Source organism: Euprymna scolopes, chromosome 1, assembly GCF_053919585.1.
Source record: "Euprymna scolopes isolate OS-2025 chromosome 1, ASM5391958v1, whole genome shotgun sequence".
Taxonomy (NCBI): Eukaryota; Metazoa; Mollusca; class Cephalopoda; order Sepiida; family Sepiolidae; genus Euprymna; species Euprymna scolopes.
Window position 1 is genome coordinate 80627550 of NC_136482.1, and position 27078 is coordinate 80654627.

At 33.7% G+C, this 27078-nt stretch overlaps 1 protein-coding gene across 1 annotated transcript; it reads left to right on the forward strand.

Annotated features, from left to right (window-relative positions):
• Positions 1–331: 331 nt before the first annotated feature.
• LOC145280617 (uncharacterized) lies at positions 332–26835 on the forward strand. Its single transcript, XM_080132169.1, has 4 exons — positions 332–533; positions 13676–13957; positions 25051–25236; positions 26798–26835. Exons 1-4 carry the CDS (start codon positions 431–433, stop codon positions 26833–26835), a joined length of 609 nt encoding a protein of 202 aa, XP_079988295.1. The 5' UTR covers positions 332–430.
• Positions 26836–27078: the final 243 nt, after the last annotated feature.

A 27078-nucleotide genomic window follows, 5' to 3' on the forward strand; every position in this document is an offset into this window, starting at 1 on the left:
ATATATATATATATATATAGAAAGAGAGAGAGAGAGAGAGAGAGAGAGAGAGAGAGAGGTTGATTTAACAAACTAACACCATATGATAGAAGGACACGACAACAATAGGCGCCTTTGTGATAGTGTGGAGATTAAAGGGAAAAAAACGAAAATACTGAATATGTGTGAAAAAAAGTAAGGAAAAGAAAAGAGGGAGCTGGGGAAGAGAAAGAAATAACGAATCAGAAATAAACGGAAAGACAAAATAAAGAAACACTCTCTCACGTCTCTTTTAAGAGAAAGAAAGAGAGAGAAAATAATGGACGAGAACATATAAAAATGAAAAGAAACGTCAAAAATAAAATAAATCAAACAAATATTATTTTTGAAGATAACTGATCAAATACAAAAAAAAGTCTCAAATAAAACCGTTTTGTTTGAGCTACTCTCAATGTTGAAACCGCCTTTCATTCTCTCGCGAGCTATGATTTTAAAGCAACCGATTTGTCTCTCGCCTAGGATGCTCTTCAAGATTTTACTTTTGCCAATATTTGGTAAGTGCACATATTCTTTCTTTGCATTCTCGCATTTTCTCAAGAGATCAGGAGGATAGTACGTTCCGTTTTATTCATTTTTCAACTGACCTTAAACGAAGAAAATATTTCTTTAATTATTGATAACTGTAAATTTTCAAACCTATCTAGGATACAAAATATATTGTTTGATTTTAAAAGTAGGACCGAAGTCGAAGCTGACATATCAAATTATGATTCTAACGAATAATTGTTTGCATGATTTCACCATCTTATTAACACTCACGTACGTCGCAATAGTTTTTTTTAATATTTATTCTTGTCCAAACTAAAATTTTATTTCCTTCTCTGTATAAATTTTAAAATATGCAAACAAATAAAAATGATTAACTAACATGATTTCACTGCATACCAGGCAGCACTGGTCAGGTAGAGTTGAGCTAGTATATTCATACAACTGTGTAACTACTTCTTATGTATATGTGTGTGTTTTTATTATGTTTGACTTAAAGATTATTATTTTTTAACATAATCCTCTATTGCTCGATTGTTTATTATAATAAAAATGGAATAGTATACATTACAAAACAAACTTTTTAAAACATTTATCTAAAAATAATTTGTGAAATTAAATCCACTACAATGCATTTATGTTACATATAGGTTTTCTTAATAATAGTGAGAGTCTTATTAGAAGCACAGTCTTAGAGTCTTAGAGAGATGTTTTGTAAGAGAGATTAGATGTTGTAGAGAGATTGTTGTAAGAGTGATTGTTCGTTTTATAAAGCATGTCGTTGTTTCTGTTATGAAGAGATTGTTCGTGTTATGAAAAGAGAGTCTTATTACAAGTGATGTTGTTGAGGGATGTATTGTTGTTATGAAGATATTCATATATATATAAACGTTCATACTTAGACGTGTAATGAAGGAAGCTCTTAGAGTGAAGAGACAGTCTTCAGACTTTGTGTAGACAGTCTTAGTGTAGATATGAGATGTAGAGACGTGTATGTAAGATGCGTATGTCAAGACATTTTATAACACAGTTATATGGACATATAATAACAATTTTCACTTTACCTTTTGGTCGAATTACAACACAAAGACGACGTTTATAAAAACACATGATGGGCTTATTTCTTCTCACGACCGGCCGTGGTTTTCATCATCAAGAATTCAAAGCTTCACATATTAAGTTTCAAAAGTAACCGTCTCGCTTCTAGACGTTCGAATCCCAAACTGCAGACTATCGTCTGTCGTTCTCAAACTCCCTCTAAGTTTCTCCCAGTTTCTCCTTACTTAACTCTAAAGTTTTCTAACTATATCTAGAACTTCCCATTTTTCCATGACGTCATACACATGTTAAAACATGTGTCTTCTTTCACGTGTTCTGGACATGCGCGTCCAAAACTTTTTCCTTTGTTTACAAAAGGAATTTTAACCTATATTCTCAGTAACCTATATTTCCAATATGTTAAAAACATGTTTATTAAATTATCTTGTAGCTGCATTCTTTCAATTGAATTTTCATAACAAAATTGACAGTGCACATTCTTTTCTTGAAACTATTTTATTTCGTATCTAAACAATGGTTTGTTTTACATTCCATTGCTAATTCTCTCTCGTAATCTATTTCTAAACCTAAATTACGAGGTTCGAATTTCGTCTATGCTATTTCATTTTCATTTTAACTAAATTTCTCTATTTTTATACTTACATGAAAAGGGGACAGCCCTTATCATGTAACATTTAGATTTATTTGTAAACTAGCAGTTCAGTCCGGCTTTGGTCGGGCCTATATACTGTTCACAACTTTATGTGCATATGTATATACTAGAAAGTGTGCATATGTATGGTAATGCTGATTCCAGTAAAGCAACTGGCCCTGACGGCATCCCAATTATAGTGTTAAAAAAGCTCCAACCAGAACTTGCTCCCATACTTACGAAACTGTTTAAGCGCTGCCTTAAGGAGAAGTGCTTTCCGACTCCCTGGAAAACCTCATCAGTTTTCCCTGTATTTAAGAATTCAGGTGATAAGTCATCTCCCTCTCAGTACAGACCAATAAGTCTCTTGTGTGTTATGAGTAAGTTGCTGGAATCCATATTAAATAGAGAAATAGTCAACCACCTCAACAGAAACAACCTTCTTAGTGACACACAATATGGTTTCCGCTCTGCAAGATCTACCGCAGATATGCTGACGGTTATATCTCATAGGATTAGTGAATCTCTTGACAAAGGCTTCCTTTCTAGGGCAATTGCTCTTGACATATCAAAGGCCTTCGACAAGGTATGGCATAAGGGTCTACTTCACAAGATTTCCAGCTATGGTATAACTGGAAATGTTTTCTCCATCATTAAATCATTTCTCTCCGATAGGCTCATAAGAGTAGTGGTCGATGGACAAAAATCAGAGGCCTGCAGTATTAATGCTGGAGTCCCTCAGGGGTCAATCCTAGGCCCAACTCTCTTCCTGATCTACATCAATGACCTCCCTAAACACATACTTAAATCATTCGTTGACATCTATGCTGATGATACGACCATCTACGGCAACACATCAAAGGCTGTAACTGACAAAGTTCTCTCTGATTCTCTCTCCTCTGATCTCGAGCGCGTGGTTCAGTGGGGGAAGACGTGGCTGGTTACCTTTAATGCATCTAAAACCAAACTCCTATCCTTACATCATCAACACTCTGATCCCCATCTGGCATCAATTGGGATGGATGGCTCTCGTCTGGGAGAGGCCCCGTGTTTTGACAAGCTTCTGGGTTTGACCTTTACTTCTAATTTGAAATGGAACACGTACATCAAGTCTGTTGCCAAGGTCGCTGGAAAGATGGTGGGATCCTTCTACTGCTCCAGAAGATATCTCACTACTGATGCAATTCTCTATCTATATAAAAGCCAAGTACGTCCAAGGATGGAATACTGCTGCCACATTTGTGCAGGAGTTGCTAAAAACAGCCTATCCTGCCTTGATAGAGTACAAATTAGATCTCGTGGCTTATTGGGGGTGCCCTTTTCTCTACCCTGAAACCTCTCTCCCACAGAAGAGACGTTGCGAGCCTATCCTTGTTTTATCGTTATTTCCATGGCAGGTGCTCATCTGAACAATCTCTGGTCGCTCCTCGCCAATTTTTCACGAAAAACACCCGTCTAGCTGAATCCACTGTCAAAAATTCACTCCACTCTCTATCTGTGCCTAAATCCAAACGTGGATTTCATGAACAAAGCTTCTTTCTTAGAACTGCACGCCTGTGGAACTCTGTTCCGTCTGCCTGCTTCCCACCTGACTACAACATGGATGTCTTCAAGTCCAACGTTAACAAATTCCTAATGAACCGCCCCTTTAAGTAAATACTTCATCAAATCTCCACACTAACGTACTGTACTTGCAATAACCCTTATCCCTGAGTGACTTCCGGCCCTTGATAAGTGGTGACCACCGTGTAAAAAAAAATGCTTTTCTATATAATAGGCTTCCTAAACTACCATAGGTAAAAGTTGGTAAGGACCGCAGAGGTCAATTTTTTAAAAAAATTACCCCAATTTTGACCCCCTTAACATTCATTGTTTTGAGCTCAAATAGAATTAAAATGTTTGACCCTTGTTCAAGTAACCTACAACTTAAATTTGAAGTGTTTAGACCCAAAATTGGTGGAGGAGTTTGGTAGAGTCTGCCAAGGTCAATTCTGTAAACTTTGACCTCTTGCCAGCCAAATTTTCGCCCCCAAATGGATTAAAAAGCTTGCTGCATGTCTGAATATCCTTTATGCAAAACTTCAAATGTTTAGACCCAAAAGTGGTTTAATAGTTTGCTAGAGACCGAAAAAGTTAAAATCGTTTGAACTTTGACCTCTTGGAAGCCAAATTTTCAGCAAAAAAAGTAAAACGATTAAAAAGCTTGCCTTATGTCTGAATACACTTTATGTAAAATTTCAAATGTTTAGACCAGATAGAGATCGCAGAGGTAAATGTTTTTAAACTTTGACTCCTATTATGACCCCTTAGCATTTATAGTTTTGGGCTCCAATCAAGTTCTTAAGTTAGATCCATGTCCAAGGAACCTATACCTAAAATTTCAAGTGTTTAACCCAAAATTGGCGGAGGAGTTTGGTAGAGTTCGCAAAGGTCAAATCGTTGAACTTTGACCCCTTAGTTGCCAAATTTCTGGCCGAAACTGGATTACAAAGATGTTTTCAAATGTCAATACGCTGTATATCAAATTAAGAGTGTGTAGACTTAAAATTGACAGTGTAGGGAAATGTACACAGACAGGCACACAGACGCACATACAAACACACAGACAGACACTTTCACTTTTATAGATATACTAGCATTTCAGCACGGTGTTGCCCGGGTGTTTGGTGGTGTGTATTGAGCAAAAAAACCCAAAAAAACTGGTAGTATGAAGGCAGGCTTGAACCGGTACTGCAAAGGAGGAAAAGAACGGTAAAAATACGTGACATCTTTGCTGCTACGACCACCGCCAAACTGCAAATGTCGTAGGTAAAAATTACGGCTAAACAATCGATAAAAGGGGATTACTTTCGAAAATATCGACGGAAAAAGCGACCCCTCCCTGTAGAAAAGTGCCCAATTGAGGGTGAAGAAATTAATGTTTTTATTAAATTTTTCGGGATTTATTGTCTGAACGGTAGAGCTTCAAAGCGATACTCATCTTGTGAACATCTGTCGCCTCTGTCGAAAGGTTTAGGCAGACATGCAAACATACATACATAGATTTATATAGTGGTAGCTTAATTTTTTTACCCAAACCGATTAAGAAGCTTGCCCTATCTCCGAATACACTTTATGTAAAATTTCAAATGTTTAGACCAGTAATTGTCTGAGTAATTTGGTAGAGACCGCAGAGGTCAATTTTTTTTTTAAATTTTGACCCCTATTATGACCCCTTTACATTTATTGTTTTGGGCTCACATTAAGTTATTAAGTTAGATCCATGTCCAAGGAACCTATATTTAAAATTTCAAAATTGTCGGAGGAGTTTGCTAGAGTTCTCAAAGGCTAAATCGTTAAACTTTGACCTCTTAACAGACAAATTTATGGCTGAAAACGGATTACAAAGACGTTCCCAAATGTCAATATCCTGTATATCAAATTTCGAGTCTGTAAACTGAAAATTGACAGAGTTATTGCGTGAGGAAATGTACATAGACAGACACACAGACACACAAACACTTTCACTTTTATAGATATATAGATAGACTAGCCTGGGAGCCCGGCATTCCCGGAATATTTGGAGGTGTATGTTGAGCAAAAAAAAAAGTGGTAGTAGGAAGGCAGGTTCGAACCCGTACTACGAAGGAGGAAAAGAACGTGAAATCAATGTGACGTCTTTGCTGTTATGACCACCGCCAAACCGGATGTGACGTACGTTTAAATTAAGGCTAGACAATCGAAAAGAGAGGATGACTTTCGAAAATTTCGGCGGAAAAAGCGACCTCTCCCTGTAGAAAAGTGACCAGTTTAAGGTGAAGAAATTAATGTTTTTAGCCAATCTTTCGATATCTGTCGTACGAAAGATCGAGCTTCAAAACGATACTACTCTTGTGAAAATGTCAAAGGTTTTAGGCAGACATGCAAACACACATGCATACATTTATATATTGGTAGCTTAAATTTTCGACCGAAACCGATTAAAAAACTTGCCCTATCTCTGAATACCCTTTATGTAAAATTTTAAATGTTTCGACCAGAAATTGTCTAAGTAATTTGGTAGAGACCGCAGAGACACACGAAAAGACACACAGATAGACAAACACTTTTACTTTTATAGATATACTAGCATGGGTTTCGGGTGTTTGGAGGTGTGTGCTGAGCAAAAAAAAAAAAGTGGTAGTAGGAAGGCAGGCTCGAACCCGTAACGCGAAGGAGGAAAAAAACGTGGAGAAAACGTATTTTCCGTTACAACCACCGCCAAACCGGAAGTTACGTTGGTTTAAATTAAGGCAATCCAAAAGAGGGGATGACTTTCGAAAATATCGGCGAAAAAGCAGTCTCTCCCTGTAGAAAAGTGCCTAGTTTAGGGTGAAGAAATTAATGTTTTTAGCCAATTTTTCGGTATTTGTCGTCTGAAGGGTCGAGCTTCAAAACGATACTCATCTTGTGAAAATCCGTCGCCTCTGTGGAAAGTTTTAGGCAGACATGCAAACATAAACTTTCGACCCAAACCTATCAAAAAGCTGACCCTATCTCTGAATACGCTTTATGCAAAATTTCAAATGTTTAGACCAGAAAATGTCTTTAGTAATTTGGCAGAGGTCAATTTTTTAAAACTTTGACCCCTATTATTACCTCTTAACATTTAGTGTTTTGGGCTCAAATGAAGTTATTAAGTTAGATCCATGTCCAAGGAACTTATGTCTAAAATTTCAAGTGTTTAGACCCAAAATTGGGGGAGGAGTTTGATAGAGTTCTCAAAGGTAAAAATCGTTGAACTTTGACCCTTTAACAGCCAAATTTCTGGCCGAAAACGGATTATAAAGATGTTCCCAAATCTCACTACCTTATATATCAAATTTCGAATCTGTAGACTGAAAGTTGACGGTGTTATTGTGTAAGGAAATGTAAACAGACACACAGACAGACAGACAGACAGACAGACACTTTCATTTTTATAGATATATAGATAAGTCGGCTAGTTTAGTCTTTTGTTTATAGTTTCAAAAATTTGCCCTTTTGTGACTCTTTGAAATTTGAAAGAATTTGGAACTTGCCGTATATTTCGGCGTATAAGACGCCTCTAAAGTTAGAAAATCATCTTTAAAAAACAATATTTCACAAGGTACCGGGTGTTGCAATCTGAGGACTAAACAAACATGGTTTCGTGATTTAGCAGTCGTCTTATACAATCGAAATATGATAAATTTATTAAAATTTGCTCCAATTTTGCGGTTCGTCTTATTTGACGGTCGCTTTATACACCGAAAATATACGGTAACTATTTGGCAACTGATTTTTGGCTTTTAAGCACATCCTCATGTATTAAAAGACTGAGATTATCTTTAGATTACAGAGGCGATATGATACATGGTCATTAAAAAGAAACCCTTCTCAACACGTTACGTAACGTCCCCTTCGCTTCTCTTTCTACTTTATTACTTGTTTGCATTAGTCCGACTTATACTAAACCCTAATATTACACTCTTACTGCTTTTGACCTTTACTATTACACATGAAAGGGAATTATGTGTGTAATCTTAAAAGTTGAACGAAACATGCGTGAACATACCCCGCCAGACATGCAGGGGTAAGGAAAGTTAAACCATAATTTCTAGCGTACTCGTACGAGTGCCTTATCAATATTAGGCATGGTCATCGAGAACATTTTGCTCCTTGTCTGGAAGCTAATTTACAAATTTGGATGAATTAGAAGTGAATGCATACTGTTTTAGCCAGATTGCCTGAGGACTTCTCCATGTGAAAACTTCTTCGACTATCAATATTCACTATTCAATAGTAACGATGATTTATTTTTAGATAAGAGTTTTTAAAGTTCGTTTTTGTAATGTTTACTATTGCCTTTTTTATCACAATAAACAAATGAGTAATAAAGGATTATATAAAAAAATAATCTGTAAGTTATACATAATATGTCATCACGGATTTGACTAATTTAGATCTTGAATATTCTTATGTTTTCTACAGCATAAAGAGTTACCTAAATTAGTATATGTCTTTACATTCTTGCAATTGCAGCGGCTCTGCTGTTTTTAATTGCGTCGACGACCACGTCTCTCCAAATTGTAGAGCCATGGTAATCTCGGGAAAACAAGTAAAGACGGTAGTTTTCCGTTGCTTTCCATCTTGATTCGGGAGGTATATCTCGTTCTGTGAGTTAAACGCGCCCCCAGATACCAACTTGGAAATTTCTACGACTCGGCACGGAACATACAGCGCCCAGCCTTTCCAAATGGTCACCCATCTGGTACTGGCCAGGCTCATCGTTGTTTAACTTCGGTGATCTAGCGGGAACCGGTGTGTCAACGTGATTGCGCTCTATTTGCATTCTATATTTCACATATCTTGTCGGCGATGATTTTGATAAATTAGATAACGAGGCGGTCTTACGATCTGAGTGCGCCAAATTCGATTCCAGTTGATTTTATAGCACCACTTTTATTCATAGATATTGACATTTTTTACGTGTCCTTCTCGTGAGTACCTCATCCTAGAAAGAATTAAGGAAACCAATTCGGACAACTGAACCAAGCCGGTCAAAAACGTCGTAGCACGCTGAGTCATACCAATTTACTATTTCACCTCATGATCCATCCACCATCTAGCTGTAAATTGCAGCTGATATGAGAACTTTTCGGACGAAAAAATACTGCTTTGCCTTTTGGCTAAAAGCAAAATGTAGTATCTGTTCTGATAATGCATTTCAAGATTTCTGTCCTCGGCCAGTGTAGGAGAAATTCTCTTAGCCTGAGGCATTTTTTTGTTGTTGTTGTTGTTCTAATACAGAAATCAGTTCATTTTGAAGATGTGAAATTTAACTACATTAAAAACCGACCTTATGTCTAATATTGTCCCCATGGGGAGGCAAGTAAATAGGGACAACATAGATGTGTTCATATTGTAACGAAGTCACTGGCGCATGTGCAAATGATCAAGCCGTGAGGCTAGCGTGACGTCACAGAAATAAATGGATATATAGACATCAGTATTGAAGGAAGAGAGAACAAAAAGATGAGATAAAGTGCGTGTCGGCGCGATAGACACTCTGAACAAAATGCAAGACTTGTCAGCGCTCCGAAACTTTGCAAGATCTCGGATGACCGTGAAGCGTCGAACGAATTACGTTCATAACAGCGGTTATAGCTGCAGACTAAGAAATTGTTAATTGACCCAGAGATGGAAAAGTAGGAATGCGACCATATTCTGTTGACTTTGAAAAAACGACCAGCAATAAATATTTTTAATTTAACAGAAAAATGTGTCGAAGTTTTTTCTTTGTTTCTTTGCGAGACTTTTACACACGATAAAATGTAACAACCACGTATTTATTTCATATTTATGATCGACTATTTGTAATGAATTTATTTTTATGTTATGTATTTGATTGGTTTATATTGCTTCCTTGAATGACCGATAACAATGAGACCACACGGTGGTATATTTACAAGAATATGTATTTGGAGAAGTACAAAGTATCTTACAGAAAAACTGCTCGCCATTCATCGAAGGCTCTTTTATACATAATGTCTAGAAAAATCCATGTAGATATGAAAGTCTATAACATCCCCCTTTTTTGCCTAATTCCTTATGGAGTCAATATTGTTTCTTTAATGGATGTTGCAATCGAATAATCTTGCATTTTCGTTTTGATCTTCGCTGGTCGAGACATTTTTGTGATATTGGTATCTAAAATATGTCGAACACGAAATCCATTAGTTCGTCTTCTAGAATTTTTAAAAGATCAAATGAAGAATCTTACACTTATTTTTATCTTTCTTATATGATTATGAAACAATTTCTGACTGATTAAATAATTACTGTTAAAATAGATTCATATTCAAAGTGCATTTGTTCATTCAAATCATTCATGCCGCACAATAAAACACCATGTACGGGCACACTTGATTGTGATACATCAATGAGTTCCAACACTTTCTGCTTCACCGCTATTGTACAGAGGTTCATTAGACATCATAAATGTTATGGACTTGAATGACCGATTATGAGACCACACGGTGGTATATTTACAAAAATATGTATTCACAGAAGTACAACATGGTATGTTACATAAAGACTGCTCGTCCTTCGTCGAAGGCTCCTTCATACATAATATCTAGAAGAGTTCTTTTAGTCACGAAATAGGATAGATAATCGTTCGAGACAAGGCATGAAATCCCTTCATGTAAGGAGCTAACAAGAACAAACGCTGATTATTGCAAAAACAGGAGATGCCTATTGACCTTAATCTGGAAGAACTAAGACTGTAAGTAGAAGGAAAACAGTAAGCAGGAAGAGAATTTCACAACCTTACAGTCCCTGAAAAGAAGCTACTGGAATAGGAAGTTGCATTACACTGAGGTAGTAAAACAACCAATTGATATTAATGGAGACTGCTAGAGGAACTAGTCAAAGGAGCTGGAATGAAGGCAGAATAGATCGAACCCATGCATTATAGTATTTGTAGAAAAGACTCAGGCTAGTAATATCATATCTTTGAAAGAGAGAGAGAGAGAGAGAGAGAGAGAGAGAAAGAGAAAGAGAGAGAGAGAGAGGGGGGAGGTTGCAATGAAGAAGACAGTGTGGGCCCAATCAATGAACTTAGAATCTAATTTTGAAGATTATTGATGAAGATAAGGTAAAGAGGTACGCCAGCATCGATACTCTGAGCTTCGGACTTCTGCCAACTGACAACTACTTGTAAAAACGGGGGAAAAAGATTCGATGGTTGAGAAGGCATTTCCAAATATTTCATATTTCATGGAAAACCCTATCAAATGCCTTTGATATGTCGAGGGCTACTGCTTTTGAGAGGAAACCCTCGCCGATAGACTCACTGATCCCATGTGAAATTACAGTCAGTATATCAGCTGTAGATATTGAAGAACGGAAACTATATTGTTTGTCACTGAATAGGTTATTTTTGTTGAGGTGGTTGCACAATTTCTTGATTTAACATGGATTTAAGCAACTTGCTTATGACACACAGAAATAATCTCACGCCCGTTGATGATAGTCGGGATAGAGAACTCGCATCTGTTCAGGGTTGTGTTTTTTTTGTCTGTTTTTGTTTTTTTTTGTTTTTTTTTGCAAAAAAAAACCTCATGTGCGCAATCCTATATTTTTCTACTTTGGATTTGATGTATTGAGTAAAATTGGCCTGTATTAAGATGCAAAAGACCGATTTCCAGTATTTTTAAATACTGGTCAAACTAATGAGATTTTCCAGTGTGTTGGGATGCATTTTCTCTTTAGGCATCGTTGATCAGCTTTGCAAGTATGGGTGCTAGTTCAGGTTAAAGCTTTTTGAGTGTTATAACTGGAATATTTCCAGGACCAGTTTTGTTTGTTTTGTTTTGTTTTTTGCTCGCATTCTTGATGAGTATGGCAATATCACAAACAAATATGTGGATGTCGCTCAGATTATTTTCGGTCTTGAGAGGAAATTCGAGGAGTAAAGCCCTTGATAGGGTTGAGTTTGATACAAAGTTCTTGGTAAAGAGTTTGGTTTTCTCAGATGATGACGAAATAATCTCACGCCCGTTGATGATAGTCGGGATAGAGAACTCGCATCTGTTCAGGGTTGTGTTTTTTTTTGGGGGGGGTGCAAAAAAAACTCATGAGAACCAATCCTATATTTTTCTACTTTGGATTTGATGTATTGAGCAAATGGTTCTTGCGTTTTCTATAATCCTTTTGCAGTGATTGCTGGCAATTTTAAAAATGACTTCAGTTTCAAAAGATCTATTACGTTTAAAGCAATTGAAATTGTGGTTTCTATCTGCAATGACGGCAGCACATTCAGGAGTGTACCAAGGTTGGCTGTTCAGTTTCTGTTGGAATTTCTTGGAGAATATGTAGCTGTCCATGCCGATATTTAACCAATCAGTTCTGTCGGATGCTATATCGGACGCATTCTTTTTAAACATTGTTTCGATATCAAGGTTCGGAAACTATGCCAGTTAGCCATCAAGTATCGGTATATTTCTCGATGGAGTGAGATATTTGGGGTTTTGATATACCTTGTTTTTATCTTTATTGAGACAACTTATGGATCAATGAGACTCAACTGTTTTTTTCATCTGGTGAGGATCATAGAACCCCCGCATATAAATAATTTACATGCTGCAGAGTTAACGTGTTTAAAGACAACTGTAAGAATCGCTTGAACTTCTCTACATCACTAAATATAACACTTTCGAATTATTAATTTGTAGGCAAATGTGGTTAGTATGCTTGCGTTCTAACCTAGTCGGTTGCGGTTTCTATCTTGCATTGTGGAGCATTTGGCAAGTCTTTGAAAATAATATAAAGTGACATTAAGTATGATGAATCTGTCCGAAAGACATCTGACCGCATGATTTGAATAGAGATGGCCGCTATCCAACATGTAGCTTGAGCCCACGATGAAGAAAAGAGAGGGGCTATTTACATGCTGTAAAATATTCACTCAACCATGACTATGTTGAACTGAAATCATTCATCGACACCCATGCAGAATACTCAACTATTTATGGCAGCACTTTGAAGAACATTGTTGATAAGACTTTGCTGATTTTCTATTTTCCGATCTGGGACACGTGGTACAATGTGGAAACGTGCCTGGTTATTTTTAAAACCACTAAAATCAAGCGCCTAGCCTTTTACCATCAACGCTTGGATTCTCTTTTTCCCCCAGTTGAAAAGAACGACTATTTTATTGAGTAAGTTCCTTGCCTTGATAAACTTTCACCCCAGACCTAAAAATGCAAATCTTGCATCAAATCTGCTGTCATGATCGCTGAGAAAAATAGTTGGATGATTCTACCCGGCCTCTGATTCAATCCTATCCTGTATAAGAGTCAAATATATCTTAAAATGGCGTACTGTTAAAACACCTGGGGAAGATTATCTGTTCATGCCGTGACGAAGTACAAAATTGACTTCGCAATCTAGTCGGCTACGATCTCTTTTTTTCGACAATGTGTTTCTCACGAAAGCGACATTACTAGTTATTCTCTAATCTATCGTTATTTTCATGGTAGATACTCGACTGAGTTCCAATCTCTGATCCCTTCTGTAAAACATTACTAGTAACTAGCACTATTAAAAGAACTCCCTTTTCTTTCTCTGTGTGCTTATAACCAAACGAAACATCTACAAACTGGGTTTATTTCCAAGAACTTAGTCGTGGAACACATTACCGCGGAACCGTTTCCCGCTACCTGCAACAAAGTCGTCTTTAAGTACTTGTCGAGTCATCAGCTTAAGTAATCAAATTCTACCCTTTAACCTTTTATTTCAAATCCTCTTATAGTGCTGTTCATCATCAAATTGACAATCTAATTAGCCCTTATTCTCCGAGTGTCTTTTGGTCTTGGTACATTGCGACCGATTAATATTTAAAAAGAAAAATAAACTTGGTTAATATAGCTTCAATGATGCCCAATTCTACTTTTTACTCTCTTTTTTTATTTTTAGCGACTGCTTACAGTTGGCGATGTCAAGATTTTCAACTCCACCCAAACGGCCAATGCAACAAGTTCATTCGATGCATTGGCCACATCCCAGTCGTGATGGCCTGTCCGACCAACACAAAGTTTAATGAATTTCTTAAAGTCTGCGATTGGCCCTACAATGTCGTCTGTATTAGCTCGACAGCAACAACAACAGTTATATCAAGAGGAACAACTCCGATAGCAACAAGAAAAACGAGTACATGGCGACCACCACCTATCACGACCACCCCTTATGCACCAACGGGTAAGTTTTATCTTACAAATAAGTGGTGGCTTTTTATTGTGTATAATAAGATTCCCGAAGAGAAGACTTTACTTTTGGAAGGACTTTCGTAAAATTAGAATAATCGGTTTATGTTTTATGATGAAGACTTAACAAAATTATGAAGTAGTTTTCACCAGAGAAAGATGAGAGAGCGAGAGAGGAAGAGAGATGGAAGGAAGAGGGAGAGAGTATGAAATAGGCAGACGATTTCTATTTCGTTATAACGTTATTTTAACCTGCACAGTCTGGTAAGACAACCAGTCTAGTAAGAATACTGTTTCCGAACCTATGGAACCTGAAGTGTCTACGGAGAGCATAAAAGCATATCTATCCGTAAGAGCTGGGTACTTATTTAGTTTGCATTCTCGGTATGCTCGCAAATAGATGAAGTTGAGGTCGTTAGCAGAGATAACAAAATTATGGATGCGAACGTAATCAGAACATGCGCCATCACAATTGTTCCGTGTTCGAAGGGGATGTTAGACATGGCCGGTAGGTGGACGGAGAAAATCTTTCTGTCGATGTGTATTGATTATTTTCTATCAGATGACTTTTCTTAATGTGATATCGCTGGTGTTGTTCATAGGGGAAACTAACCGGTTTGAAAATCGCTGTTTTTCTTTCTTTTGTTTTCTTTTTTTTTTTTTAGAAAAGAATTGATAATTTTGAAATGTTGTTAAATTCAAAATTAATTTGGACTTACCACTAAAAAAAGGCGTTAATCTAAAAGCAGATCCGAATGATACGAAATATGTTTAGCTCACGTTTTAAAAGGTTGCCGTAGTTTTAATAGAGTTTGCTAAGATTCTTGTTGGTCAATTCCGGTTTTGTAACATATGAGTTATTGAGCAGTTGGTTTTACTTATTTTCTTCTTTCATACGCACTCACGATTTAACAAGGCAAAATCATCCGCTTTTAAGAGTTATTGAGACAGATGGAGTGTTACTTGAACGATTAAGAATACGAGGGGCGTGAAATAATTAATGCCCCTGACCCACTTCCCATAGCAGTAGAGCAACGAAAATTGGCACAGTTATTAGTCTTTCTCTACATAGGAACTACTCAGAGTTATGCATTTCTCCCATCATTTGATGCAGCTCTGGAGACCGTTTTTGTAGAACACCCTAGGTTGGTTCTCCAACCACGACATGACTCCAGAAATCAAGGCTGCATCATCTGGGAAAAGCTTTTCTTTCAAAAACAACTTCATGGCTGGGAAGAGGTGAAAGTCAGAGGGTGCAAGGTCAGGAGAATAGGGAGGATGGGGGAGGATCTCATAACCACACGCCCGTTCTTCTGATCTGGCGACATGCGAGTTATGGACCAAGTGTTGTCTTTGCTGATCTTGCCCCGCCTATTGATTTTGATAGCTTCCCTTAATTTCCTCAAAAGTGAAGCATAATAGACTCCTGTAATTGTGGTACCCTTTACCAGGAAATCTGTCATCACTACTCCGTCCTGGTCTCAGAAGACTGTGAGCATGACCTTGCCAGCAGAGGGCTGCACCCTTGCCTTCTTTGGATGTGGTGAGTCCAAGCGCTTCCACTGCATTGACTGGGCTTTGGTCTCTGGGTCATAGTGATGGACCCAAGTTTCATTCTATGTAATCAGTCTTTTGAAAAACTTTGACTCATCTTCTTGGCACATCTCCAAATTCATTCTCGAGCACTCGACGCGTTCTCGCTTCTAGAATGGTGTGAGAAACCTGGGAATCCATATGGCAGACACCTTATGCATATGCAAATGATCATGAATGATAGTTTCCACAGACCCTGTACTAATCTTGATATCTTGGGCTATTTAGCGAATAGCAATGCGCCGATCTTCAAAAATAGCAGTCTCAACTTGACGGACAGCTGCATCATCAATGGCAGAATGGGGGTGACCAGGTCTGGTAGCTGTTTCTACAGACTTCTGGCGATGTTTGAATTCACGATGCCAGCGTTTTACAAGGTCATATGATGGGGCATTATTACCATGTTTCTTTCATTTCATCAAAAGTCTCCTGTGGTGTGCGTCCTTTGAAATACAAAAACCGGATCACTGCTCGACATTCAACAGGCTCCATTTCACACCTGACTCAATTCAAAAACCTGTAAAACAGAGACCACAATTAGTTCAGAGCTGTAATTTGTTACATAACCCGTAGAGATATAAATCATTGCACATGCAAAATTTCAGCTAGATCAGACAACTGAAAGTGTGTCAAGGGCATTACTTATTGCACGCCCCTCGTATCATGAGATGATTGGAAATGAATTAAACAAACAAAATTAATGAGATGGATGGATTGTAAGTTAAATGATGAAAAATATCACGAAAAGTTGGAAGATAATGAATGAAACGAAGAAATTTTAATTACTTATGGGGACGTATCATGACAAATATTTAATATTTAATTTGAAGATGACCATGGTGTAGTTTGCAGGAGAGTAGTACAGTAGTAAAGTGTTCAACAAGAAACGTTGTTCATGAAAAATTCGCATTACGCTATTCACACGAAAATGCTCTTTTCATTTGTGATAAAAAAATGGGTTCTTGCTGAGAATGTTGTGGGTGTAGTTTATTCTATTAGCTTTTTAGCTGGAGTTCTATTTTTATTCAGTTTTTGGATGAGTATTCGAAATATCTTACAAACTTCAAAATTTTCTTTTGAATTCGATTCAAATTTAAAAAAAAACATTTGTTATTAGAGAAAAAAATTGGGGCAATATTTTATTCTGCATATCTTCCATTAATTTTCGCTTTTTTTTCTATTAATTATTTTTCTATTTTTATTTTTATCAAAACGTTAATTTTAAGTGTTTGCTTACCGAATATCAAATGATTAAGCAATTATTATTATAATAATGATTATATTCTAAAATGAGTGTAGTTAAGACTCATTATTTAATTAAAGTATATTTTATTCAACAAAATCGATGGCGGTTAAAGCGATTATCGTATCTTCCATTCTTGTGAACACGTATTTTTGTGTTTTTTATTTTAAATGAACGAAAATTATCACTTGTATGTTAACTAGCGCTTTCGACACAACCCGAGCAGTTTTTAGGCGCGATATACGCGAGTTGTATCAGAAATACAATATGTTTTTTTTTTTTAACATTTTCAAACTAAATTCCCAACCTTGAATTCGGTTTGATTCAGGGCGGGTGAATGATGAAATGATTTGATTCGAACCGATTTGAATATAAAGGGTGACGGAGTGCAATTTGAGGTGATGAGGACTTCGTGCTTTCTGTTATTAATTTTCGAAAATAAGTGCCAGATGGATTATGTCTTATAGGGTATTTTCAATTCCAGTATCTCTATAGGAAAATGTATCTCTAAAAATAACACGAATAAGTATGACAAGAACAACACTCACATTTACAACGCTCCTTTTATTGAAACAAACAACTCCTGCAACCTATGAACTAACATTATATAAAAAATATATATGATTCAAAAAGAAAAACAACTTTAGTAAACAAAACAAAACTATTTGCTCAATAAGTTTCACTCACTTCAAACGAATTTATACAGGTATGTCGTAGAATGTTTTTAGCTCGTCACTCCGTGATAACAAAAACGGAATTACGCCTACGGGAGATTTGGCGGATATAACACAAATAAACACGAGCAGGTTGCTGGAATAAGCTCATTTAGCATGCAAAGGACTACAATTAATTTCTGGTCGGATTTCTTACCGTCAAAAATTTCTGGGATATTTATTGACTGTATATACATTAATCTCGGTCGAAAATGAAAGTGTTGTTTTGTTGAGTTTGTGAAAAAGGGAAATTTGAGCCTTTTGTTGCTGTTGTTGTTGTTGTTGTTGTTGTTATTTTTGTTGTTGTTGTTGTTGTTGTTGTTGTTGTTGTTGTTGTTGTTGTTGTTGCTGCTGCTGCTGCTGCTTTGTTTTGTTTTGTCGAGATAAGAAGTGAAAGTCGTTACACTTTTTATCGCGCGTGGTAGAAGCGTCTCTCACGTGTATGCCTCTCCCGACAGGCGTGTTTGTGATATTTGTAAACAAATTAGTTCACGCTGCGGCAATCTCTTGACGTATCTCCATGTTATCGATTAATCAGATGACATCAATGCATCGCCAGCAGTAGGTGAACTACTACACTAAAAGGCAAACATTATTAACATGATGTGTCTCTCTTCGAGATTTGGTCTTACATTTGGCCTCGTTTTTTTTTTTGTTTGTTTTTTTTTTTTTAATTATCAACAGAATATTTCAGGTTAAAAAGTTGATCAACATCCTTAATAATTCAGTCTGTGGTGATCGCTGTACAAACAATCCTTTAAAATATTGAGTTACGTTCAATCATTTTCCCGTTTAAAAGTTTGAGAGGCGAATTACATTTCTTGTTGACAAAGCTTGTTACATAAAGAAAATGAATTTGTTTATTCTCTGAATCTTTGATGGGCATTGTAAAAATTGCGAAATTTTTAAAAGTAAAAAAAAAATCAATTTGTTCCCGTCCAACTGGATCAGAACCCTTAATCGCTGCTATAATACCTAACCAAAATTAACGTAAGAAAGAGAGACAGGTTTTCATGTTTTAAGAAGAGGTTGATTTAATTCAATAAGTGTTCGTAAATTTGAATCATATTTGTATTCAATTGTTAAAAATAAAAAAATAAAAAAAAAAATTGTTTATGGATAAACCGGAATTTATTTTCATAGTAACTTTAAACACTTAGATTACGAAAAGATTGTGACGTCAACTGATGTGAGTGTGAATGGATCTTCTACAAAGATTTTTGCACATCTGTTTCTATGATGATGATGATGATGATGATGATGATGATGATGATGATTTCGTTTATCAACGTCTCTCTGGAAAGGGATGGGATTCATTTCCAGCGGATTTCCCTCAATACCGGCTCCGAACAAAGAGCTTCAAAGATCAAGGGTTTTCCTAAGGATGTTGGTGGTACCTACAATAGCAAGGTTCTGAAGGCCGCCTAAAACATCGGGGATTTGTAGTTTTTCCAATTGTCCTTCCAGACGACTTGATACTACTCCTAGCGTACCAATTACGACCGTGATTATTTGTGTTTTAACCCCGTGTATACGCCTTATCTCCAAGGCCAATGGAGCATAACTGCTCCCATTCTCATTCTCATTCTCTCTCACATTCCTGTCCCAGGGTACTGAGAAGTCTGCAACCTGCCAGTTTTTTTTAGACTTTGTCAATAACAACCAAATCCGGACAATTATGTTCCAATTGCTTGGCCGTCATGACACTTTTGTCTCTAATAATAATAATAATAATAATAATAATAATAATAATAATAATAATAATAATAATAATAATAATAATAATAATAATAATAATAATAATAATAATAATAATAATAATAATAATAATAATAATAATAATAATAATAATAATAATAATAATAATAATAATAATAATAATAATAATAATAATAATAATAATAATAATAATAATAATAATAATAATAATAATAATAATAATAATAATAATAATAATAATAATAATAATAATAATAATAATAATAATAATAATAATAATAATAATAATAATAATAATAATAATAATAATAATAATAATAATAATAATAATAATAATAATAATAATAATAATAATAATAATAATAATAATAATAATAATAATAATAATAATAATAATAATAATAATAATAATAATAATAATAATAATAATAATAATAATAATAATAATAATAATAATAATAATAATAATAATAATAATAATAATAATAATAATAATAATAATAATAATAATAATAATAATAATAATAATAATAATAATAATAATAATAATAATAATAATAATAATAATAATAATAATAATAATAATAATAATAATAATAATAATAATAATAATAATAATAATAATAATAATAATAATAATAATAATAATAATAATAATAATAATAATAATAATAATAATAATAATAATAATAATAATAATAATAATAATAATAATAATAATAATAATAATAATAATAATAATAATAATAATAATAATAATAATAATAATAATAATAATAATAATAATAATAATAATAATAATAATAATAATAATAATAATAATAATAATAATAATAATAATAATAATAATAATAATAATAATAATAATAATAATAATAATAATAATAATAATAATAATAATAATAATAATAATAATAATAATAATAATAATAATAATAATAATAATAATAATAATAATAATAATAATAATAATAATAATAATAATAATAATAATAATAATAATAATAATAATAATAATAATAATAATAATAATAATAATAATAATAATAATAATAATAATAATAATAATAATAATAATAATAATAATAATAATAATAATAATAATAATAATAATAATAATAATAATAATAATAATAATAATAATAATAATAATAATAATAATAATAATAATAATAATAATAATAATAATAATAATAATAATAATAATAATAATAATAATAATAATAATAATAATAATAATAATAATAATAATAATAATAATAATAATAATAATAATAATAATAATAATAATAATAATAATAATAATAATAATAATAATAATAATAATAATAATAATAATAATAATAATAATAATAATAATAATAATAATAATAATAATAATAATAATAATAATAATAATAATAATAATAATAATAATAATAATAATAATAATAATAATAATAATAATAATAATAATAATAATAATAATAATAATAATAATAATAATAATAATAATAATAATAATAATAATAATAATAATAATAATAATAATAATAATAATAATAATAATAATAATAATAATAATAATAATAATAATAATAATAATAATAATAATAATAATAATAATAATAATAATAATAATAATAATAATAATAATAATAATAATAATAATAATAATAATAATAATAATAATAATAATAATAATAATAATAATAATAATAATAATAATAATAATAATAATAATAATAATAATAATAATAATAATAATAATAATAATAATAATAATAATAATAATAATAATAATAATAATAATAATAATAATAATAATAATAATAATAACAACAACAACAACAACAACAACAACAACAACAACAACAACAACAACAACAACAACAACAACAACAACAACAACAACAACAACAACAACAACAACAACAACAACGATAATGATAATGATAATGATAATGATAATGATAATGATAATAATGTTGATGATAATAATCTGAAACTTTTTGCAAGAGCTGAAAATGAACTAGGGACATTAATAAATACCACCAGGATATTCAGCCAGAATATCCAAGTGGAGTTTGGTATGGAAAAGTACACATTACTAGTTATCAGAAAGGAAAAACTGGAGACGACAGATGGCATGGAACTACCCAACCAAACGGAGATGAGGGCACTAGAGGAACAAGACGCCTATAAATAACCTGGGAGTTCTGGAAGCAGACACCATCAAAGCAACAGAAATGAAAGAGAGAATTGGAAAGGAATATATCAGGAGAACAAGAAACTTTCTTTAAACTAAATTATGTAGCATAAACCTAATCAAAGGTATAAATACATGAGCAGTATCACTAGTAAGATACTCTGGACCGTTCATAGGGTGAACTAAAGAAAGAACTGAGACATTTTGATCAGAAGACCATGTGCAACGCACTATACCCGAAGAACGATGTTGACCGACTCTACATGAAAAGGAAAGACGGCGGGAGGGGACTGGTTTGTATGGAAGACTGTGTGAATGACACTAAAAGAAAACTAGAAAAATACATAATGCAAAACATTGAAAGAATAACCATAGCAGCGAGAGACACGGAAAAAATCAATAAAACAGAAAACAGAGAGGCAAAGGATAAGACAAGAAAAGAAAAGTGGGAAGAGAAATAACAACATGGAAGATTTATAAGGAGGACAAAAGATGAGAATAACGAAAACATTTAGTCATGTATGCAAAAAGGACATGTAAACCGAGAAACTGAATCCCTAATAGCCGCAGCAAAGATAACTCGATAAGAACCAACCACATCAAAGCAAAGATCGACAAAATCCAAGAAAACAATGAAGACAGACTCTGTGAACAAAGAGACGAAACGATAAACCATATAGTAAGTGAATGTAGCAAACTAGTCCAAAAGGAATACAAGAACACCATGTGGGAAGAGCAGTACACAGGAAATTGTGCAAACAATTGCATTTCGAACGCACAGAAAAATGCTACAAACATAAGCCAGCAACAGTACTTGAAAACGAGAATCACAAAATCCTATGGAGCATGGACATACAAACGGATAACCCCGTCCAAGCAAGAAGACTGGATGTCGTAATAATTAACAAGAAAAAAAAGTCCTGCGAAATCGTAGACTTTGCTGTCTCAGCTGGCCACAGGATAAATACCAAAGAAAAGGAGAAACGGAGTAAATACACAGAGCTAGCCAGAGAGCTGAAAGGGATATGGAAGATTAAAAAGAATCAAGATAGTACCTATAGTAGTAGGGGTACTAGGAATAATTCCGAAAGACTTTGAGAGGAGAATGGGGGAGATTGGAATCAGAGGAATGAACAACGAATAACAATAATGAAAACAACTGAAACATTAAGTGAAACAATTGAATGTGGAGAATAATAATGTATCCAAATGTTTAGTCTTACCACCGTTACCATTTGTCACCGGAAACACATCTACATGTTACACCGATCGTAACTGGCTAATATATGCATAGAGATATCTTTCTTATTTCCGAGTAATAAATTATAACGTATCCATCATCTAATTTCATCCATTCTGATTGGCTGGGCTCTGAAAATTCTCATATTCCGGAATCAAATTATTCGCTTACAATATGGCAGCACTAAGAGACATATTTACGACAGCGAAGTCTTCGTCAAAACATTAAAAAAAAACTGACTTCTTATACCATTTAACACACTGCGTGTACATTGCTGATGTTTGAAAACGACGCATTACTTATATTGACTATTTTAGCTCCCAAATATTTGCGAAATTTATATTCAGATGTTTCCTAGTAACATAATATATAACACTGCCACTGTCTTCTCCAACAACGACAAGACCTTTGTCAAAACATAAACAAAACTTATTTCTTTTAGCATAAAACACACTGCATTGTATATGTATTCATACATTAGGTCCAGTAGCTCCAAAATATTTGTGAATCTTATATTAAGATTTTACCTAAAAACCTGAACAAATGTCGACGCCTTCAGCAATGACAACAACAACAATGGTGTTGCGTTTTTTTATAATATTCAAAGATAAATAGGTAAATTTATTGAACGAAATAAAACAAACTTATTTTTTGCTAATAATTGCATTTCTGCTACATATTTCCTTTAATAATATTCCCTAAGATTTTTTTTCAGAACAAATCATTAAAAAATATACTCGATTATTTGGAAGCTAAACTCTTCAATAAATTCTTATATATATACACGGCATAATCACGTTTAACACACCAGTTCCTCGTGATATCATTGAAGTTAAGCAATGATGAGCCTGGCAAGTAACATATGGGTGACCATTTGTGGCTTCCAAGTACTCTCCTCTTATCTCGGCATTGTTTCCAGTCGTCCTGGACTTGTCACTGGACTCAAGCAGTGCCAATTCAGGAGAGGAGTGGTGGGGGGTTGTTGCGCAATCCTTGTCACACAATTACACACGCAGCTGCCCCTATAGTGAGTATCTATTGTCTTTTAAGACTAAACGGAGGCATCGAACTCGTATATATATATATATATATATATATATATATATATATATATATATATATATATATATATATATAATGGAATGGTATATCCATCCAACACATGATACACTGTGTCAACACCTTAAAAGATTTTGGACTACATCTACCAAAACACTCAACGCACCAACGAATACGGCTGCCCCGTATACCATTTCGGAAAATCAATAAGAAGCAACCACGCTTTTTTGTTATATGGGATTACTGCCTTCTCTCCTGGACCAATATTCTGCGTACCCCTTTCGATAATGGACTGCCCAGGTTGTATCAAATTCCCTTTTCCTAAAATTATCTACATGTAATTATCATTCACCACTCAAAAAACTATTTTCAATATTTGTGCTGAAAAGCAAAATAAGTGTCTATTCACAGTTGAACATTTTGCTAACCGCATTTCATTTCCTCTGATGATATGAGCCATTATTGAAAATCTATGGATTAAGGAAATCAACATAACCCCCTTCTATATATTCCTTTTGTCAAATAATAAATTCTTAATTCGAATATATGTGTCTATATGTTTTTTTAAGAATTTAAATATAACCACTAAAGTTATATATTGCTCTATTCTTAAATATTGAGCTTCTTCTTTCTGGTTAGGATCGCCCTGAAAGTATTACTTAAAGTAATATCTATCAGGATTTTTCATCTGATTTCTAATCAATATCTTACCTCGATTATATATATATATATATATATATATATATATATATATATATATATATATATATATATATATATATATAATGCGTCGGTACTTCGCCACGTTACATTCATTTTGGCTACGCTATTATACTGGACCGCAGTTTGTTTGTTTTTTATACAGGTGGGGGGGGGCATATTTCCACCGTACAATGCCGGTACGTGGGTCCTGTTAGTTAATACTAAATGCAATGTTTATAAGTAGTATTTTTATTAGCATTATAATTGTTTTGTCTGCTAATAACAAAGATGCTGTTAATTTTCATTTACTTTGCAAATTTAACTAAAAAGGCTTTTTTTTGTTAGAATAATTAGTTTCTGATAGTAATTAAACCGATTTATTTTAAGAAAGTGGTGGTACGATATCCAAGAACAACTGGCTATTCAGATATTGATATTGTAGAATGGATACTCTCTACACTAAAAGTTGAGCAATAGACTGATCTACTATACTATATAGAAATAATAATAATAATAATAATAATAATAATAATAATAATAATAATAATAATAATAATAATAAAAGGAAGCCATTTTTTGCAATTATCTGTTGGCTTGGAATGAGAACGATCTTCTTTCTGTCGTATTTCAGGTGTATCTCCTGGAGAAACTTTCGCTTGCCCAACGAATATTGTGTGGGGTCTTTTTCCGGATTACAAGTCCAATTGCAAGTACTACTTTGAGTGCCAGTTGGGACATAGTCGACACATTGCCTGCCCTCAAGATCTTGTGTTCAACACGCTTACATTGAATTGCAATAGACCCGAAAATTCCGAATGTAAAACTATTTTTAGACGCCCACGTCGTCTAATACATTCATAGGATAACTTCCTTTACCTTAACATATAACCATTTACTTGTAATTAAACTCACCATTTTTTTTAACTAGATGAAAACTTTATTCGCTTCAAACGGATATTATTTGGCGATATTCATGAGATGCGATATCGTTATTATTTGCAGTATTTACATGTTTTAGGTCGTTTTCTTTATCAATGTTCTTAGGTGCGTATACACATTCTATGGGATGCTCAGTCTGTTGGCTGATTTGCCACAATTTATCCTACGAACCAATTTTTACCGGCCGGATTATTAGTTACGTATAATCCCATGAGCTTTCAGGTTACTCATGCAGAGATTTTCTTGGCGGCAAACCTGATACATACTCTGTACTTAAACAAGTTATTAGCTTAATCTAAACTATTTCAAATACGCCTTCTCTTCTAACACGTGATCTTGCTGAACTAATCAGAGTATTTAACATCTTAGGCCCAATCCCCATTTTAGCATATAGCATAACAATGACGATAATGTTAAACAATTGATAGCTACTCACAAAGACGGAAAATATACAAAGTTTGTAATAGCATTTTCATCGTTAAGCGCGCATTTCTGGATTCATCCACCTCCATAAATGGCTCGGTCAACGCGTCCATCGTTTTGTCATGTCCAAGTTTAAAATACAATTTTCATCGCGAGACGTAAAGATAAAATGAACGCATTTTAAGAATATATATAACTTTTCAGCGGTGTTAATCTCCGACCTTCTTCAGATTGCTTTTATCGTAATATAAATTCCTATGAATTAACATGATATGATTTTTAACCGACCCGATTGTATTGCTGTCATTGGTTTGCCCAATTATTTTTAGAATCAGGTGCATAAGGGATGGATCATGTGAAGGTTGCCAACATCTATAAATGACATTTGTGCGATGAAACTGATTTGATTCGAACACACCGAGTTTTTCACCTTTCTGTAGTCGGTAATGTGCCTAGAAATTTAAAAAGATAAAGACTGTATCTAATAAGGAATGTGCACGTGATTGACTTAATGGATACTTTCGGAAACTGTAGGATCGTGTTCAAATCATATCGGATCATGCATTTTCAGTCAACGTTATGAATCTGAAATCTCTTTCACTGCCATAAATAAAAGTAGTAATTAACCGTTTGCAGCACGTATTTATTTCGGCATTAAATAGCATTATATTGTTTGATATAGCGCAAAAGAGACTTGTCAGATACTTATTCAATTCACCGCATTCTAGACGGTTCCAAATCTGAGTTATATATCTTTCAAGGTGACTTTCTTCTTTTATGTCTCACGACTAAAGCGATATTCTAATGTTAATTCTAGTTAAAGAAGGATTCTAAGAAAAAATATATTCTTGTTTGATACTAAGTAGAATATTACATACAACTTCTAACGATGGGCGGATCTGTGCAATTTCGGTGTTCAAGTGAATTGCATTTTTATCATTCGTTATTGATATCTCTCTTTTAGAGATTTAACACTTTTTAAAGCTTACTATGTTCATTATCTCCCTTTTATACAGATATAGCGGCCGCATTGATTAAATCTTTGGATCCTTAAAGTCGATGGTGACTGGTGTCTGAGTCTCGAAACTTAGCTTAACCCTAACTGTTTCAAATACCTGACCTTCTTCAACAAATCATAATATTTAGGATCATCATCTCGTCATATTTTAGCATATAACATAACAATAATGACGTAGAGCATGTAAATACCTACATTCAAAAGTATACAGGATCTGAGTGAAAATCACAACAGAATTTAATATCATGAAATAATAATAATCCGAATAAACCGAAAAGA